Here is an 18,109-nt window from a genome sequence, read left to right as displayed (position 1 = left end):
GTAATCCTAGCTCTCTGGGAGGCCACAGCAGGAGGATTGCGCGAGGTCAGGAGTTCGAAACCAACCTAAGCAAGAGCAAGACGTCATCTCTACTATAAATAGAAAGAAATTAATTGGCCAACTAATATATATAGAAAAAATTATCTGGGCATGGTGGCGCATGCCTGTAGTCCCAGCTACTCAGGAGGCTGAGGCAGCAGGATTGCTTGAGCCCAGGAGATTGAGGTTGCTGTGAGCTAGGCTAATGCCACAACACTCACTCTAGCCTGGGCAACAAAGTAAGACTCTGTCTCAAAAAAAAACAAAACAAAATTGTATAACTGAAAGAAATATGAGAAAACATAGGTCACACGTTCAGAAGTGCAGGCATGCTCTGACTAATACTTAGAGATATCACAGTTATATAGCTCAAGGGTCTACCTCAATCTTCTATGCTTTCTAATGGTAGGTAGTCTAATTATGAGACTGCTGATTTGGAAAAAAGGAATCCTTTGGTTTGTGAGCATATTAATAAGCTTCTCCCAGTGTAAAAAACAAAACATAAAGGGAAACCTTCATATACTTTTAGTAGGAGTATAAATTACTACAGTCACTATGGAGAAGTTCCTCAAAGAACTAAAAATAGAACTACCATATGACCCAGCGATCCCACTCCTAGGTACCTATCCAAAAGAAAGGAATTTAGTATATTGAAATGATATCTGTACTCCCATGTCTATTGCAGCATATTCACAATAGCGAAGATTTGGTACCAACCTAAGAGTCCATCAATAGATGAATAAAGAAAATGTGTTACATATACACAACGGAATATTATACAGTCATAAAAAGAATGAAATCTTGCCATTTGTAACAAGATGGATGGAACTAGACAACAGTATGTTAAGTGAAATAAGCCAAGCACAGAAAGACAGATCTCGCATGTTCTTACTCATACGTGGGAGCTAAATACTAAAAACAATTAATCTCATGGAGACAGGGAATAGAATGAAGGTTACCAGAGGCTGGGAAGGGTAGCAGGGAGTGGGAGATAAAGTGGGAATGGTTAATGGGTACAAAAATATAGACAGAAAGAATGAACAATGAATAATATTTGATAGCACAACAAAATGACTATCATCAACAATAAGTTAGGATGTACTTTTTTTTTTTTTTTTTTTTTTTTTTTTTTTTGAGACAGAGTCTCACTTTGTTGCCCAGGCTAGAGTGAGTGCCGTGGCGTCAGCCTAGCTCACAGCAACCTCAAACTCCTGGGCCCGAGTGATCCTTCTGCCTCAGCCTCCCAGGTAGCTGGGACTACAGGCATGCGCCACCATGCCCGGCTAATTTTTTATATATATATATCAGTTGGCCAATTAATTTCTTTCTATTTATAGTAGAGGCGGGGTCTCGCTCTTGCTCAGGCTGGTTTTGAACTCCTGACCTTGAGCAATCCGCCCGCCTCGGCCTCCCAAGAGCTAGGATTACAGGCGTGAGCCACAGCGCCCGGCCAGGATGTACTTTTAAATAACTCAAAGAGTAGAATTGGAATGTTCTTAACACAAAGAATGGTAAGTGTCTGAGGGATGGGTACCCAATTACCCTGATTTGATTAATTCACATGTATGCCTATATCAAAATATCACAGGTACCCTATAAAGATATATAACTATTATGTACCCATAATGATTAAAAATTTAAAATCTTAAAAACATATTTAAAAATAACTTAAAACATTTAAAAACTGAGCGCTTTATTTCTCCTGAAGAGGTCTCAACCTGCAGTGGCATCCTGACAGGCTGGCCAACACTACTCCAGCCATAGCCAGGACCACGTTTTTCAAAGGAGTGACAAAAGGAGATGAGATTTTTACACTGAGCAAGGTGATTAAATATACATATTTAACAAGTGAGAGGACTTATAATATTTATGAAGAGAAAACACGCATATGTAATTGTGCTTTACATCTCCTATCCTGTCATGGCTGGGAATTCAATTTTAAGGCCTTTTTTTGGGGTTCCCTTGGCCAAGAGGGATCGGTTCAGTTAGTGAGGGGCTTAGGATTTTATTTTTGGTTCACATCTACTTATGTACTTCCTTTGGCATTTATAAGAACAATAAGAACTTTTCCTCATTTAAAAAAAAAAAAACTTAAAAAATAACATCAACAACAATAACATACCAGAGTAGACTTAACCTCGGAATAGAGATTTCCAGATTTGCCTTACGGTTGTCACGAGCATAGCACTTTGAGTGGATTGATAATATTAATACTTTGAATGCAGTGGGAGAGAGAACACCATATTGTCACAGGAAATGGTAACAAAAGCTAGCACAGACAGACTGAGGAAAGGACAGATTGAATTTAATGACTAGGGAGACAAAGACACCACAGCAGCTGATGGCTGAAATGACTGCTGTAGCTCTTTAAAGTCAAAGTTCTTCGAATCTGATCATGATTAACCTGTTGGAGTTCTGGTGTAGAGGCTTTTCCTAGAAATTTCTGTCACCATATAAAAGGGTTCAAGACACAACAGTGAATTTTTATTAAGGTGAGTGAAAGGTTATACAGAGTAAAACTATATTGTTTTATTATTTCAGAATTATAATACATTGACATAGACTAGGATGACTTCTTTACAAATAAAGTAATTAGAATCAATGGTGAATATTTAAAATATTTTTAGAAAAGACTTTTTTGGCACTTAAGAGCTGTAGAAATCTCTATTTTAATAAGTAATTTATAATTCTAATATTAAGCAATTATTATTTAGTAACACTAGATCAACAAAAGGTCTAATGACTTACTCTATCCACTGATAAAAATAAAAAACTCACATCTCTTCAAAATACACAGCATAATACTATAATGAATTGAGACTCATCTTTACCTTAGTTTAAATTACTGAGTTTTTCCTGAATGTGGCAAGGAATAATAAGCCACATTTCTCCTTATTCCTAAAATCTGCACTTTTCATCTCTAAACTACTTTGTAGTCTCCTCTTTTCATTTGTTCCATTCTTTCTGCTCATTTCCTAGGACCCATTAAAACTAGCTATTTCAAAATTACCACTTTTCATTTTTTAACCAGATATATAAAGGAAACTAATAGGTAAATTTTGGAAATAAATTTTAAGATAAGACTCATTTTATGTTATATATTACAATATAGTTTTAAGTTCTTACCTGAGGAATTGCAGATGCTTGGGAGTTTTTAACCTCCAAATGTTCATTTTTTGATTCTGTGGTGTGCATGCTAAGATTTAAAAGAAAAATAATTTGAAAGAAAAAACAGGAGTGTAAATCCATATGAAATCAAACATGGTTAGGGGAATTAATTTTTAATCATTTATTTGTCATAAGTTGTATTATAGTGAAGTCAGATATCTTTATGGTGAAAACAGCTCCAAATATTCATTTTTAAAGTTATTAACAAAAGCTATGTGCACAAGTTTTAAAACACCATTATCACATAGAAACTTAACACTTCTTAATAGTTCATAATACTGGGCTGTATCTTAGAAGCATATTTCAGAAAATTCAATTCTTTATGTCATGCACTGAACTAACTAGTATGTTTGAGATAATTTCCACAGTTGATTTACTCTATCTTCATACTCCTGCATAAGGGATTCTACAAAAATTTAAAATGAAATATGATCAACTACATTAATTCCACATCTATAAGTTACTGATACATAACTACCTTGTTATGTGGTTCATTTGATAGTTCTATGGGTCCAACAGTTAAACATATCTGTAAAACTTTATTTTGACTAAGAATGAGCTAGAACCACAATTAAAAGAAAAATTATGTTTGGGAACTTCTGTTTTAGAATATCTGTTATTTCTCCCTTCTCTGTGATCTTTGCTTGCTCTGAATTTAGGGAGAGTGCCTTTGTCTTAAATTATCTTTCTCTCAATTCTTGAGTTACTGTTGAAAATAACACTAAATATTTCAGGCTTTAATTTTCAGGTAATCTAAATTACCATACCTCACAGTATTTCAAGAATCTATACTTTTTAAAAAGGCAAGCAATTTTAATAATGAAAAATTTTAATAAAAAATTTCTAAGTGCTTTACATCTATTGTCCCACTGTAATGAGGTAAAATATTACTGTGTAAATAAAATCCTATAAGGGATCATAATTGAATTTATAACTTTATTAAAGCAGAAAATAACACTTATTCCAAATTTTTGATTAAAAATCATAATTAGTCTCTTTAAAGTGGAATTCCATTTAAATTAAAGTGACTGTCAAAGTTACTACTTTGTCATTAGAATGACTACATTGTTATTAGCTATTAGATCAGGAGCTAAGTGGTAGTAAACTCTAAGTACACGGAGTGTGAGTGAATTGCTTAAGTTGTGTCATGTTGTGAAGCAGGGGTCCTCAAACTTTTTAAACAGGGGGCCAGTTCACTGTCCCTCAGACAGTTGGAGGGCCAGACTGTAGTTTAAAAGAAACTATGAACACATTCCAATGCGCACTGCACATATCTTATTTTAAAGTAAAAAAATAAACAGGCAAAAACACCCGCATGAGGACGCCTGTTGTGAAGGGATAGGCTGAGGGTCAGAACCATTAAAATGTTCCAGCTGGAGTGCATGGGTTGTGAGGACAGGACACCAAGTTAATTCACTCAGTTTCTGAATGCTTATTCTGAGCTCTGAAGGTAAAGCAGCAAAACAAAACAAAACGGAAATACAGGCGTCTGCTGTCATGGAGATTATATTCTCATTGGGGAGAAGGGAAGACAATGATTTCCAGATTATGATAAGTATTGAAGAAAATAAATGAAGACAATGCTATAGATCAAGGTGACATTTGAACTGTAACCTAAATAAGGAGAAGCTGTGAGTCATAAGTAGGCAGATGGACTAGGAGTAGGCAGCATAAGACCAAGAATCAAACAAGTAGAGACATCAAAAACTAGGCAGCTATTTTAAAATCTATAACTATGTAATGATTAGGATAGCAGGGATTGGAACCCAAGCAAAAAGACATGCATTAGAGCTTCAAAACTTAGGTAAGGAGTTTGAATAATCAATGTACAGCTTAACAGCTATAAGAGAAGTTTGACACTGAGTCAAGCAATATTTATGACTGGTAACTACTCAACACTCTTTATATATCTGCCAAGAGTGAATTGGTTAAGTGGTATGACTAGTAGCTTAAAAGCAAGGACTTTGGAGCTGAGATAGAAATGTATTCCACTCTCCTTTTATCTTTTAATAACTATGGGAAGTGATTTGTCTCCATAGGCCTCAATTTCCTTATCTAAAAAATGATATCACAATGCTTAATTTACTGATTATCATAAGGATTAAATGATCTATTAATAATAGCAGCTTACACAAGTAGACTTAAGCTCTTTATTTATTTTTATTTCAGCCTATTATGGGGGTACAAATGTTTATGTTACATGTATTGTCTTTGCCCCACCTGAGTCAGAGCTTCAAGCGTGTCCATCTAGACAGTGCACACAACACCCATAATTGTGAATATACCTATCCCTTAATCCCCTCCCACCTGCCCGACACCTGAAGAATGTTACTACTATGTATGCACTTAAGTGTTGATCAGTTAGTACCAATTTGATGGTGAGTACATTGTGGTGCTTGTTTTTCCATTCTTGGGATACTTCACTTAGCAGGGCTCCAGCTCTATCTAGGATAATTCAAGAGGTGCTAGATCACCATTGTTTTTTATGGATGAGTAGAACTCCGTGGTATACATATATCACATTTTATTAATCCACTTATGTATTGATGGGTACTTGGGTTGTTTCCACATCTTTGCAATTATGAATTGTGATGCTATAAACATTAGAGTGCAGATGTCTTTGAATAAAATGTCTTTTTTTCCTTTGGGTAAGATGCCCAGTAATTGGATTGCTGGATCAAATGGTACTTCTTTTAGCTCTCTGAGGTATCTCCATATTACTTTTCACAGAGGTTGTTCTAGTTTGCAGTCCCACCAGCAGCATATGAGTGTTCCTATCTCTCTGCATCCACATCAACACTTACTGTTTTGGGACTTTTTGACAAAGGCCATTCTCACAGGAGTTAAGTGATATCTCATTGTGGTTTTGATTTGCATTTCCCTGATGATTAGAGATATTGAGCATTTTTTCATATGTTTCTGGGCCATTTGTCTTCTTTTGAAAAGTTTCTGTTTATGTCTTTGCCCACTTTTTGAGGGGGTTGTTTGATTTTTTCTTGCTGATTTTCCTGAGTTTTATATAGACCTTAGTTATCAGCCCTTTATCAGATGTGTAGCATGCAAATATTTTCTCCTATTCTGTAGGTTGTTTGCTCTCCTGATAGTTTCTTTGCATATGCAGAAGCTTTTTAATTTGATCAGGTCCCATTTATGTTTGTTGTTACTATGATTGCCTTTGGGGTCTTCTTCATGAATTTCTGTGCCTAGGCCAATGTCTATAAGAGTATTTCCAACACTTTCTTCTAGAATTCTTATAGTTTCATGCCTTAGATTTAAATCTGTTATCCACTGTGAGTTGATTTTTGTGCGAGGTGAGGGGTGTGGATCCTGTTTCAGTCTTTTACATGTGGCTACCCAGTTTTCCCAGCACCATGTATTGAATAAGGGTTATTTTCCCCGGTGTATGTTTTTGTCTGCTTTGTCAAAGATTAGATGGCTATATGAGGATGGTTTTGCATCTGGGTTCTCAGTTCTGTTCTATTGTTGTATGTTTCTGTTCTTGTGCCAGTACTATGGTGTTTTAGTTACTATAGCCTTGTAGTATGGCTTGACGTCTAATAAATTGATGCCTCCAAATTTGTTCTTTTTGCTTAAGATTGCTTCTGCTATATGGGGTCTTTTCTGGTTCCATAGGAAGCATAGAATTATTTTTTCTAGATCTAAAAAAATGATGTTGCTATTTTAATAGGGATTGCACTGAATCTGTAGATCAGTTTGGGTACTATAGACATTTTAACAATGTTGATTCTGCTGACCTATGAGCATGGTATGGTTTTCCACCTGTTTACATCCTCTGCTATTTCCTTCCTCAGTGTTTTATAGTTCTCCCTGTAGAGGTCTTTTACCTCCTTAGTTAAACATATTTCTAAGTATTTTATTTTCCTTATTGCTATTGTGAAGGGTAGTGAGTCTTTGATTTGGTTCCCAGTTTGACAGATTTTGGTGTATAGGAATGCTACTGGTTTCTGTACATTGATTTTGTAACCTTAGAGTTTGCTGAATTTGTTTACCAATTCCAGTAGTCTCATGGCAGAATCTTTCAGGTGTTGTAGATATAAGGTCATATCATCAGCAAAAAGCAATAGTTTGACCTCTTTTGCCCCCATTTGGCTGATATGGATTTCCTTCTCTTGTCTGATTGCTCTGGCTAAGACTTCCAGTACTATGTTGAATAGAAGCAGTGATAGAGGGCAACCTTGTCTGGTTCCAGTTGCAAGTGGGAATGCTTTCAATTCTTCCCCATTCAGTATGATGTTGGCTGTAGGTTTGTCATATGTGATTTGTATCATTTTAGGTAAGTCCCATCTATGCCTATTTTGCTAAGCATTCTTATCACAAAGGGTGCTGAATTTTGTCAAATGCTTTTTCTGCATCTATTGAGAGGATCATATAGTCTTTGTTTTTCTTTCTATTTATGTGGTGAATTACATTAATAGATTTGTGTATGTTGAACCATACCTGCATCTCTGGGATGAAGCCCACTAAGTCATGATGGATTATTTGTTTAATAACCACCTGAATTCAGTTTGCTAGGATTTTGTTGAGAATTTTTGCATCTATATCCATAAGTGACATGGTCTGTAGTTTTCTTTTTTGGTTGCATCTTTTCCTGATTTGGTATCAGGGTGATGTTGGCTTCATGAAACATGCAGGGGAGGATTTTTCCTTCTTGATGCTGTGGAATAATTTCTGCAGGATAGGCACCAGTTCTTCTTATGTAGGTCTGGTAAAATTCAGGTGTCAAACCATCTAGTCCAGGTCTTTTCTTTTAGGATGGCTTTTTATTGCTGCTTCAATTTCAGTACTGGATATTGGTCAGTTGAAGAATTCTATTTCTTTGTGATTGAGGTTATGGAGACTGTGTGTTTTTAAGAATTTGTCCATATCCTCCACATTTTCAAGCTTATGTGCATAGAGGTTTTTATAATATTCATAGATATATTTTGTATTTCTGTGGTATCAGTTGTAATTTCTCCTTCTTCATTCCTGATGGAGCTTATTAGAGTCCTTTCTTTTCTGCTTCTAGTTAATCTAGCAAGAGGCATGTCCGTTTTATTTTTTCAAAGAACCAATTATTTGTTTTATTAATCTTCTGCATAGATTTTTTGCTCTCAATTTCATTTAGTTCTGCTCTGACCTTTGTTATTTCTTTTCTTCTGCTGGGTTTGAGGTTGGTTTGCTCATCCTTTTCCAGTTCTTTGAGATGATTCATTAGATTGTTGATGTGTGATCTTTCTGTCTTTTGGATGTAGGCATATATGGATATATATTTTCCTCTCAGGACTGCTTTAGCTGTGTCCCATAGATTTTGATAACTTATGTCTCTTTTATTATTTATTTCAAAGCACTTAACATTAATCATTTCATTCAATTCTCATAAAAACTCTATGAGATTCTTACCATTATTATCCCCATTGTATAGATGTTGAAACTGAGACACAGGAAAGTTAAGTATTCCCAAAGTTATACAGCCAGCATCTGGCAGAGCTACAATCTGTACCAAATACTCTTTAATATTATGCAAGTCCTTGTTAACCATCGTATTATCTGTCTTTTTCTTCTTAGCTGTTCTGGTGATACTCCATTATGGATTTAAATTGCATTCTCTTGATGATTAATAAATACTTTTTCATATATTTATTAGCCACTTCAATATCTTTAGTAAAATGTTCAAATCTCTTGCCCATTTTTTATTGTATTGGAGGCCATTTTCATATGGATTTGTTAAAGTTCTTTATGTATTCTAGATATTAACCTTGTATTGGATATATAATTAGCCAATATCATCTCTCACTCTGTGGCTTTCCTTTTCTCTATGGTGATGTATTTTTAAAAAATATATTTTAATTTAATCCAGTTGATCCTTTTCTTCCTTTATAGCTAGAGGTTTTATTGTTTCAGAAATCTTTGCCAACCCTGAGGCCATAAATGTATTCTCATATATATTCTTCTAGATGCATTATTGTTTTTCCTTTCCTATGTTAAAGGAAAAACAATAGGTCTATGGTCCATGATCCACTTGAAATTGATTTTTTTGTATGGAGTATGAGGAAGAGGTCAAAATTCATTTTTCCCATATTGATATCCAATTGATATCAATTACCCATTGCATTGCAATGCTACCTTCAGTATAAATCAGGTGACCACATATATGTGAATTTATTTTTAAATTTAATTCTGTTCCCCTGGCCCATTTGTCTATCTTATGTCAACATTACACTATGCTTGCATAATAGGCATTCATATATAGTATTATACATTCTCAAGTTTTTCTTTGTAGTTGGATTGACTCTTTGGTCCTTTTAATTTTCACATAAATTTTAGAACCAAGTTGTCAATTTACACATACTACATACACATGTGTACACATACACACACACACACATACACATAAACATGCTGCTGGAATTTTCACTGAAATTGCATTGAATCTTTAGATAATTTGGGGAGAACTGACATCTTAACAATATTGAATCTTTTAATACTTGAACACTGTATATCCTTCCATTTATTTAGATTTGCTTTGATTTATCTTAATAATGTTTTGTTGCTTAATAATGTTTTGATGCTTTTTGGATGGTAATAAAAATAGTATCATTTAAAAAATTTATTGTTTTTGATGAAATACAGAAATACAAGATTTGTTCATTTCACTTTGTATCAGGCCTTGATAAACCCACTTAATTCTAATAGTCTGTAGATTCTCTTGGATTTCCTCAGTACATGAATATGTGGTTGGCAAATATAAGTTTTATTTTTCCTTTTAAACTTTTATGTACTTCCTCTGTTTTTCTTTCTTTACTGCTCTGGCTATCACCTGTCTTTAGATATATATATATATATCTCCTGTTTTTACTGTTGCTCTACATTATTGATAACCTTGGTATTATCTGTCTTCAGCATTTTTCCTTAGCTCCCCACCATAAAGAATTAAGCATTTCTTTTAATTCTTTTTAATTTTATTTTTTTTCATAATAAGAAAAGTACAACCATGTTTATTAAACTTGAGGTGAGGTGGACAGAGGAGAGGGAGGAAAGCACATCCAGGAGTGAGTCCTCAAACTAATCCTCAGAACTGGTGCCCAAGAGAACACAGAAACCACTTTCCCAAATGGTGGAACTTTCCTTCCCTGGGCGGAGTAGGGGCTACCGCAGTGCTCCTGGAACTCCCTCTCCAACCCCACTTTCTGTTCCAATTCTTTTGTAATCGGATGGCATTCTGGGAATCAGAAATTACCACTGTCACCTTTAAGTTATTCACAGAGTTGAAAGTTATATCATTAAGTGAAGAAGAGGAATATTAGGAGTAGCTGCTCACATTGTGGGGCAGGAAGATGGGATCCAAGGGCTGCAAAAAACTCAAGGAAGGAATCACACTCCTGTCCCTAAATAATTTCTTCATAAGTTAATCATTATTTTTTAACTTAAAAACAAGGGCAAAACTACAATGGGAAACTGAGTAAGACTAGTCCTGAAAGTTCAATAGAAGGACCTAAGAGATGGTGTTAAATTCTTTCATTATATCTTTGGGTGAAAATGTCTTCATTTCAGTGTGACTTTTTAAAGGGATTCCCACTGGACCCAGAACTGTAGACTAGAATTTATTTTAAGCACTTTAAAGATGTTTCAGTGTATTGTAGCTTCCATAGTTTCTGTTGAAAATTTAGCTGTCATTCTTGCCATGACTCCTTTGAAGGAAACATTTATATTTTTTTACTTTGGTTGATACTAATCATAGTTATTTAAAAAAAAATTACTGTGATAAAATACACATCAAATTTACCATTGTAATGATTTTAAAGTGTGCAGTTCAGTGGTATTTAGTACATTCACACTGTTAATTAACCACTGCACTATCTATCTCCAGAATTTTTTCATCACCTCAAAGAGAAACTCTGTATGCATTAAACAATAACTCCCAATCTCCCCTCTCACAAGCCCCTGGTAGCTATCATTCTACTTTCTGTCTCTATGTATTTGACTATTCTAGGTACCTTATATAAATCATATATTTGTCCTTTTTAGTCTGGCCTATTCCACTTGGCATAATGCTTTCAAAGTTTATACATATTGTAGCATGTTTCAGAACTTTCTTACATTTACAGGGCTGAATAATATCCATTTTAAGTGTATACCACATTTTATTCATCTGCCAATGGACATTGAGTTGTTTTCACCTTTTAGCTATTGGGAGTAATGCTACTATGAACATGGGTGTATCAACATCTGAGTCCCTGCTTTGAAATTTTTTGGGTATATACCTAGCAATGGAATTGGTGGATCATGATAATTTTATGTTTAATTTTTTGAGGAATCATCACACTGTTTTTCACAACAGCTATATCAGTTTGCATTCATACCAGCAATACTGAAGGGTTCTAATTTCTCTACATGTATGCATATCCTTGTTATTTTCTGGTTTTGATAATAACCATCCTAATATGTATAAAATGGTATGCCATTATAGTTTTGATATGAACTTCCCTAATGATTAGTGACGTTGAACATCTTTTCATATGCTTATTGATTATTTGTATATATCTTTTTTGAAGAAATATCTATTCAAGCCCTTTACCCATTTTTTAATTGGGTTGTTTTTTCCTGTGTTGTTGAGTTGTAGGAGTTCTTTGTGTACTGTAGATATTAATCTCTTATATGATATGATATGCAAATATTTTCTCCCATTCTGTGGGTTGATTGCCATGTCATTCTGCTGATAGTGTCCTTTGTTGCACAAATGTTTTTAATTTTAATGCAATCCAACTTATCTATTTTTTCTTTTGTTGCCTGTGCTTTTGATATCATATACAAGAAATCATTGCCAAATCCATTAAGCTTTCCACTTATACTTTTATTTGAAGAATTTTTACAGTTTTAGTTCTTATAATCATAGTTATTTTAACATTTTAATTAAAAAATCTGGGTCATCTTTGAGTCTGTTTCAATGTTCAGTTTTCTATCTTGGCTTAGGATCATATAGCATTGCCTAATAGTTAGCAGGGTTAACAATTGTTACTGAAAGCTTGACACTGCATATCTAAAAACTGCACAGCCGGAGAGGAGGCGCCCTCGCCCGACTCGCCGCGTCTCGCCCGCCCCCCGCGGCCCCAACGCCTGTTTGTCGGAACGTGCGGACGGCGCCAGGCCTGAAGATTTACGGCCCTATAGTTGATGTGTATGTCCCACTTGATTTCTGCACTCGCCGTCCAAGAGGACTTGCTTATGTTCAATTTGAGGATGTTCGTGATGCTGGAGATGCTTTGCATAATTTGGACAGAAAATGGATTTGTGGACGTCAAATTGAAATACGGTTTGCACAGGGGGATCGGAAGACACCAAATCAGATGAAACCCAAGGAAGGGAGGAATGTGTACAGTTCTTCCCGTTGTGATGATTGAGATAGATACAGACGGTCTAGAAGCCGAAGTTATGAAAGAAGGAGATCAAGAAGTCGGTCTTTTGATTACAACTATAGAAGATCTTATAGTCCTAGAGATAGACCGACTGGAAGACCACGGCGTAGCAGAAGCCATTCAGACAATGATAGATTCAAACACCAAAATCGATCTTTTTCAAGATCTAAATCCAATTCAAGATCACGGTCCAAGTCCCAGCCCAAGAAAGTAATGAAGGCTAAATCACGTTCTAGGTCTGCATCTCACACCAAAACTAGAGGCACCTCTAAAACAGATTCCAAAACACATTATAAGTCTGGATCAAGATATGAAAAGGAATCAAGGAAAAAAGAACCACCTAGATCCAAATCTCAGTCAAGATCACAGTCTAGGTCTAGGTCAAAATCTAGGTCAAGGTCTTGGACTAGTCCTAAGTCCAGTGGCCACTGATAGTATAAACCATGATAATTTTTAGGCATGTATCATTCATTTACTCATAGTTTGGTTTACTTAAATTATCAGGAATACAATGTTGCAATGATGCTTTAAAAACACTTGTTAGTTTTCCCCCGTACCAGGCAATGGTTATAATTAATATAAGCTGTTGAGAAGCCACTCTTAAGAGTCCAGTTTGTTTAATGTTAGGGGCAGCTACCAATTTGTGGTGTCTCTGTATATTTTTGTAAAGATTCTCATTTTTTATGCTTGAAGTATTTGGTGAAAAGATGTTGGTTGACCATAATTTGCAACATTGTCTAATTAAAAATAAACTTTCATATTCATATTTGGTAGAACTGTTAACCTAGAATGTAGCTTGATAATAAGATAGAATAATACAAAAGTGAAGTTGTAGCCACAGTACAACACTGACTGCTCAGACACAATTAGGTTCAGGGTGGAGCTTTATGTCTTGGCATGATGTCTAGGCCCCTGATAATAGTTTATTTATGATGCAGTGTGGAATAGTTCTTTTGTTAACCTCACTGTCTTGGGAAATGATGCCAACTGGGTTATGTAGTATTTTCAGGGAGTGGAGTTTTTGACTGAAACATGGAGCCTTCACTGCTTTTTTCTGGTTTCTATGAAGATTTCGAACACAGAAAACATCAGAAAAACTCACCTTAAAATTCGAGCAGGCCAATGATGGCAGAAATAATTTTAAGAGGAAAAGGGTGTCTTTATGTAGTTAGGCTAAAATTTAAGGAATATTGTTGACTGTAATATTGCTTAGTTTTTTTACTGCTGTTAGAGGCAAGTAAATTGTTTCATAGTAGGTTTTGTGTGTGTGTGTGTATGTGCATAGTGTAAAAGAACTGAATTTTGACTGAATTTTGATGCTTAAAGCACTTGGCTTGTGCATTTGCATCAAAATTTGCCTGCCTCTTCATGAGGGAGGTTTGCTCTTCACATTTCAGTTTATTTAATATAAGGCAAGTTGAAAGACAAAACTCTCATTCTAGGTGATTCTGTGGTGCCATGAAATTTAAAGTACTTTTCAAAAAGGATTAGTCAGTTTTAAGCAAGAGTCACATCTCTTGAGTTTTTGATTATCAATGTATAGTATCCAGCCATTTATAATTTCTAGTATTTCTCTGAAAGATCATTTTGGGGACAAAGTGACTTGACATGTCCAGTCTCATTTCAGAATTAAAAGCTGGCATCTTTAAAAATCTCAGATTGCTTGCTTGCAGATATAAGTAAGAAATATTACAGGGAAACAATTCCTTTTAGAGGATTGCTTTTTACAATTTTGGTTTTAGTAATCTAGGCTTTGCCTGTAAAGAACAAAATGATGGTTTTTAAATACTGTTTGTGGAATGTGTTTAAAGGATTGATTCTAGAACCTTTGTATATTTGATAGCATTTCTAGCTTTCATTTCTTTACTGTTTGCAGTTAATGTTCATGTTCTGCTATGCAATCATTTTTATGCACGTTTCTTTAATTTTTTTAGATTTTCCTGGATGTATAGTTTAAACAACAAAAAGTCTATTTAAAAATGTAGCAGTAGTTTGCAGTTCTAGCAAAGAGGAAAGTTGTGGGGTTAAACTTTGTATTTTCTTTCTTATAGAAGCTTCTAAAAAGGTATTTTTATATGTTCTTTTTGATAAATATTGTGTACAACCTTTAAAACATCAATGTTTGGGCCGGCGAGATCCCGAGGCGAGGCTCGCGCGCCCGCCCCCGCCCCGGCCCCCAGCGCCCACCCGGTCGGCCCGGCCCGGCCATGATCAAGGCGATCCTCATCTTCAACAACTACGGGAAGCCTCGGCTTTCGAAGTTCTACCAGCCCTACAGTGAAGATACACAACAGCAGATCATCAGGGAGACTTTCCATTTGGTATCTAAGAGAGATGAAAATGTTTGTAATTTCCTAGAAGGAGGATTATTAATTGGAGGCTCTGACAACAAACTAATTTATAGACATTGTGCAACGTTATATTTTGTCTTCTGTGTGGATTCTTCAGAAAGTGAACTTGGCATTTTAGATCTAATTCAAGTATTTGTGGAAACATTAGACAAATGTTTTGAAAATGTCTGTGAACTGGATTTGATTTTCCACGTAGACAAGGTTCACAATATTCTTGCAGAAATGGCGATGGGGGGAATGGTATTGGAGACCAACATGAATGAGATTGTAACGCAAATTGATGCACAAAATAAACTGGAGAAATCTGAGGCTGGCTTAGCGGGAGCTCCAGCCCGTGCTGTATCAGCTGTAAAGAATATGAATCTTCCTGAGATCCCAAAAAATATTAACATTGGTGACATCAGTATAAAAGTGCCAAACCTGCCCTCTTTTAAATAAAAAATTAAAAAGGCCACCCCCAGGTAAAATCCAGGGGGAAAAGTCATCTAAGTTTACCATGCAGTTGTTTACCAAAAATAGAGGAGGAGAGTCTTAACTTTTGCTCTTGGATTTAAGTCAAGGTACTGTATAGAAATTGTGTAAAATCAGTATGGAAGTTCAGTGTTGCTTTTCTTGCTCAGTGATTTTAAACAAATTGAGTAGTTCCTGTGTGATTTGTTTTTTTCTTTTCTAAACTGCATTCCTATGGCCACCTAGGGCATGCCTCTATATATTGGCTACTACAGTATTTCAGAAAGTGTTTGAGATATTTCTTTAATTATGTACAATCCAAATGTTGGTGTTTTGTATGGATCACAAGTGCAGCATTCCTTAATTCATTCTGCTATTTGTCACACAATTGTTATTTAAGAAAAACAAGTATGTATTGCATGAAAACATTATGAACTTTTTCTCTTAGTTTAAATAAACTCCAAGGTAACTGGACTTCTAAAGCACTTTTCTGTTTGCCTGATATCTACTTTAGCAATAATTTTTTTTACAACCCTCTGATTCAACAAAGTAAATAAAAGTATATTTTATCACTGTTAAAAAAAAAAATCAATGTTTGGATCCAAACAAGACCCAGCTTATTTTCTGCTTGCTGTAAATTAAGCAAACATGCTACAATAAAAACAAAATGAAGGGAAAAAAAAAATTGTGCAGTCTTCCTCCAGGGAGAAATATTTGGAGTAGCAGGAGTGCCAATCACCTTAAGCAAATCAGAGACTGAGCTCAGTTGAGACAGCTTTGTAATATTCAGTTTTATTTCAATTTGTCCTGGTTCCTTGGGCATAGTCTTCTAGAGATCTTGCCTAAGATGACGCCCTCAGTAAATAAAGGCCACCTAACTTGTTTCTCCCATACTGGAGATACCTTTCCATTTCACTCTGGCTCACTCTGTCCATGCCTTCCTATCCTGGATGAGCTGAATTAGCTTCCCCAACGTTACATAGCTATAAATAAAGGCGTTGGGGTCAAAGTGAGGCAGTCAGACTCCAGAGCCCATGCTCTTAAAACTAAAGTGCTTTACAATGGCACCGGTACTGTGCCAGACATAGACTAAAGCTCTCATAAAAGTTTAGATGCCTATGTTTAGAAAATGGCCATGATAACTTAGCTATAAAAGATTCAATGGTCTACTGAGAAAAGAGTGAAAAAATGTGTCAAAAAACTATCTAAATTTTTAGCTTTTCCAGTTTTGAAAAGGAACTATTACAAATAAGATCCTTTGGAAATAAAAAAAAGAGCCTTAAGAAAAACTTGAAAATAGAAAAAACAGTCATAGAAAGATAAAATTATTTAGAACTAGCTCACTGGATATCAACTACAAAGCTGTTAAGACCACTGGCTGTCATGCCAATAGTGCTGTTCTATTGCCTCTGACCAGCCCACTACTTGGTCCTCACCTCCCAAGAGCTTTCACTGAGAACTCTGTAACTTTTGTTAGACGATTATCAAATTCTCTTATATTCTCAACCACTTTTCAAAGCATGCTCTCAAATCCTGTGCCCTACCTGAAATGAAGCACTTTTTTTCTTTAAGGACACTACTTTCCCTATAGTCTCCTTACATAATAGCTATTTATTTGCTAGCATTCTTTCTGACACCCTACTGCTATTTCTAAACCCTCTTATGTAAAAACAAAATAAAATAAAATGCTTGCTCCTTTGAAACTTTTATAATTTGATAGTATCATCTTCTCCCTCTTCTCACTGTCATTTACTGACCTCATTTTGGTACTTTTCCATTATTCACCAAAACATTAGCACCTGACCCCAAAATCTATAATCTTTGTGAGTATCTTATACACTGGGATAAGTCATCTGCTACCTTGGTTCCTCACTTCTTTACTTTCTTTCCAATTAAGGAAAGGCCATGCTGAATCCTTTTCTAAAATGCTTCATTATCAATAATCACTAATTCAAGCATCTACCATTATGAATACTTCATCATTTTTCAGTTTTCTTATCCAATTACATTTACTTCATTCCCTCCAATTTTCCTTCCGTTTCATCAGGATGTGCAGTACAGCTACCCCTTTAGCTCAATCCTTAGCCATTTTACTTCTTTAACTTCTTTTTATATCCAACATTTGTGATCCATCATCCCCAATATACTATTATCAATATCCTAAATTCTCTTGAAATATGTTTATTATTGTTTTGTTGTTGCACTTTTCTAGAAAAACCTCAATCCTGCACCAACCCTATTATCCCACTTCTCTATTCACTTAACTGAGAATTGAATACTGCAACAGAAAGCTATACTATAGCAACCTGGCATCACTATAAATACATAACAGCCTCAAGCGGGCCTTTAAAATGTACTAAATCCTAGCATACATTTTCTCTCAACTTACTTTCCCCAACCAGTATTCCAAACCCTTTCCACTCTTCTCAAATCACTGATCTTCTACATATTCCCCTTAATTTTCAGTAAATAATCTTACCTTCAACTTCCATCTACAAACCTATCCACCTCTCCTCGTTTCCTCTTCTTACATTACAGGAAGTGTCCTCTGCCTATCTAAGGCAATCAGAAAGCACTTGTGTTTGGATCATTCTTGAATTTTCAAGAATTTTAAACTACCAATCATCCTTCGCAGCCTGATCAATTTGCAATTTCCTTTCAACTAGATTATTCCCAATGACTTTTTAA

The 18,109-nt window shown here is 35.3% G+C and overlaps 1 protein-coding gene and 2 pseudogenes across 2 annotated transcripts in view; 2 read left to right on the top strand and 1 right to left on the bottom strand.

The window, feature by feature from the left end:
* The window catches only part of LOC105874811 (sodium/hydrogen exchanger 9B1-like), a 99,479-nt gene that overhangs the window by 66,659 nt on the left and 14,711 nt on the right, over nt 1-18,109 (bottom strand). Inside the window, exon 3 of the mRNA XM_012770940.3 lies at nt 3,166-3,235. Within this exon, the coding sequence (XP_012626394.1) occupies nt 3,166-3,234 (69 nt within the window). The 5' untranslated portion in view covers nt 3,235. The remainder of the gene's footprint in view (nt 1-3,165; nt 3,236-18,109) is intronic.
* LOC142865516 (serine/arginine-rich splicing factor 10 pseudogene) lies at nt 10,319-13,072 on the top strand (annotated as a pseudogene).
* On the top strand, nt 14,750-16,009 carry LOC105874812 (AP-3 complex subunit sigma-1 pseudogene; annotated as a pseudogene). Its single transcript, XR_001155673.3, has one exon. The product of XR_001155673.3 is annotated as an AP-3 complex subunit sigma-1 pseudogene (transcript).

The sequence above is a fragment of the Microcebus murinus genome, chromosome 29 (assembly GCF_040939455.1).
Source record: "Microcebus murinus isolate Inina chromosome 29, M.murinus_Inina_mat1.0, whole genome shotgun sequence".
In the NCBI taxonomy this organism is placed as follows: Eukaryota; Metazoa; Chordata; class Mammalia; order Primates; family Cheirogaleidae; genus Microcebus; species Microcebus murinus.
This window is presented reverse-complemented; position numbering and strand designations above follow the sequence as displayed.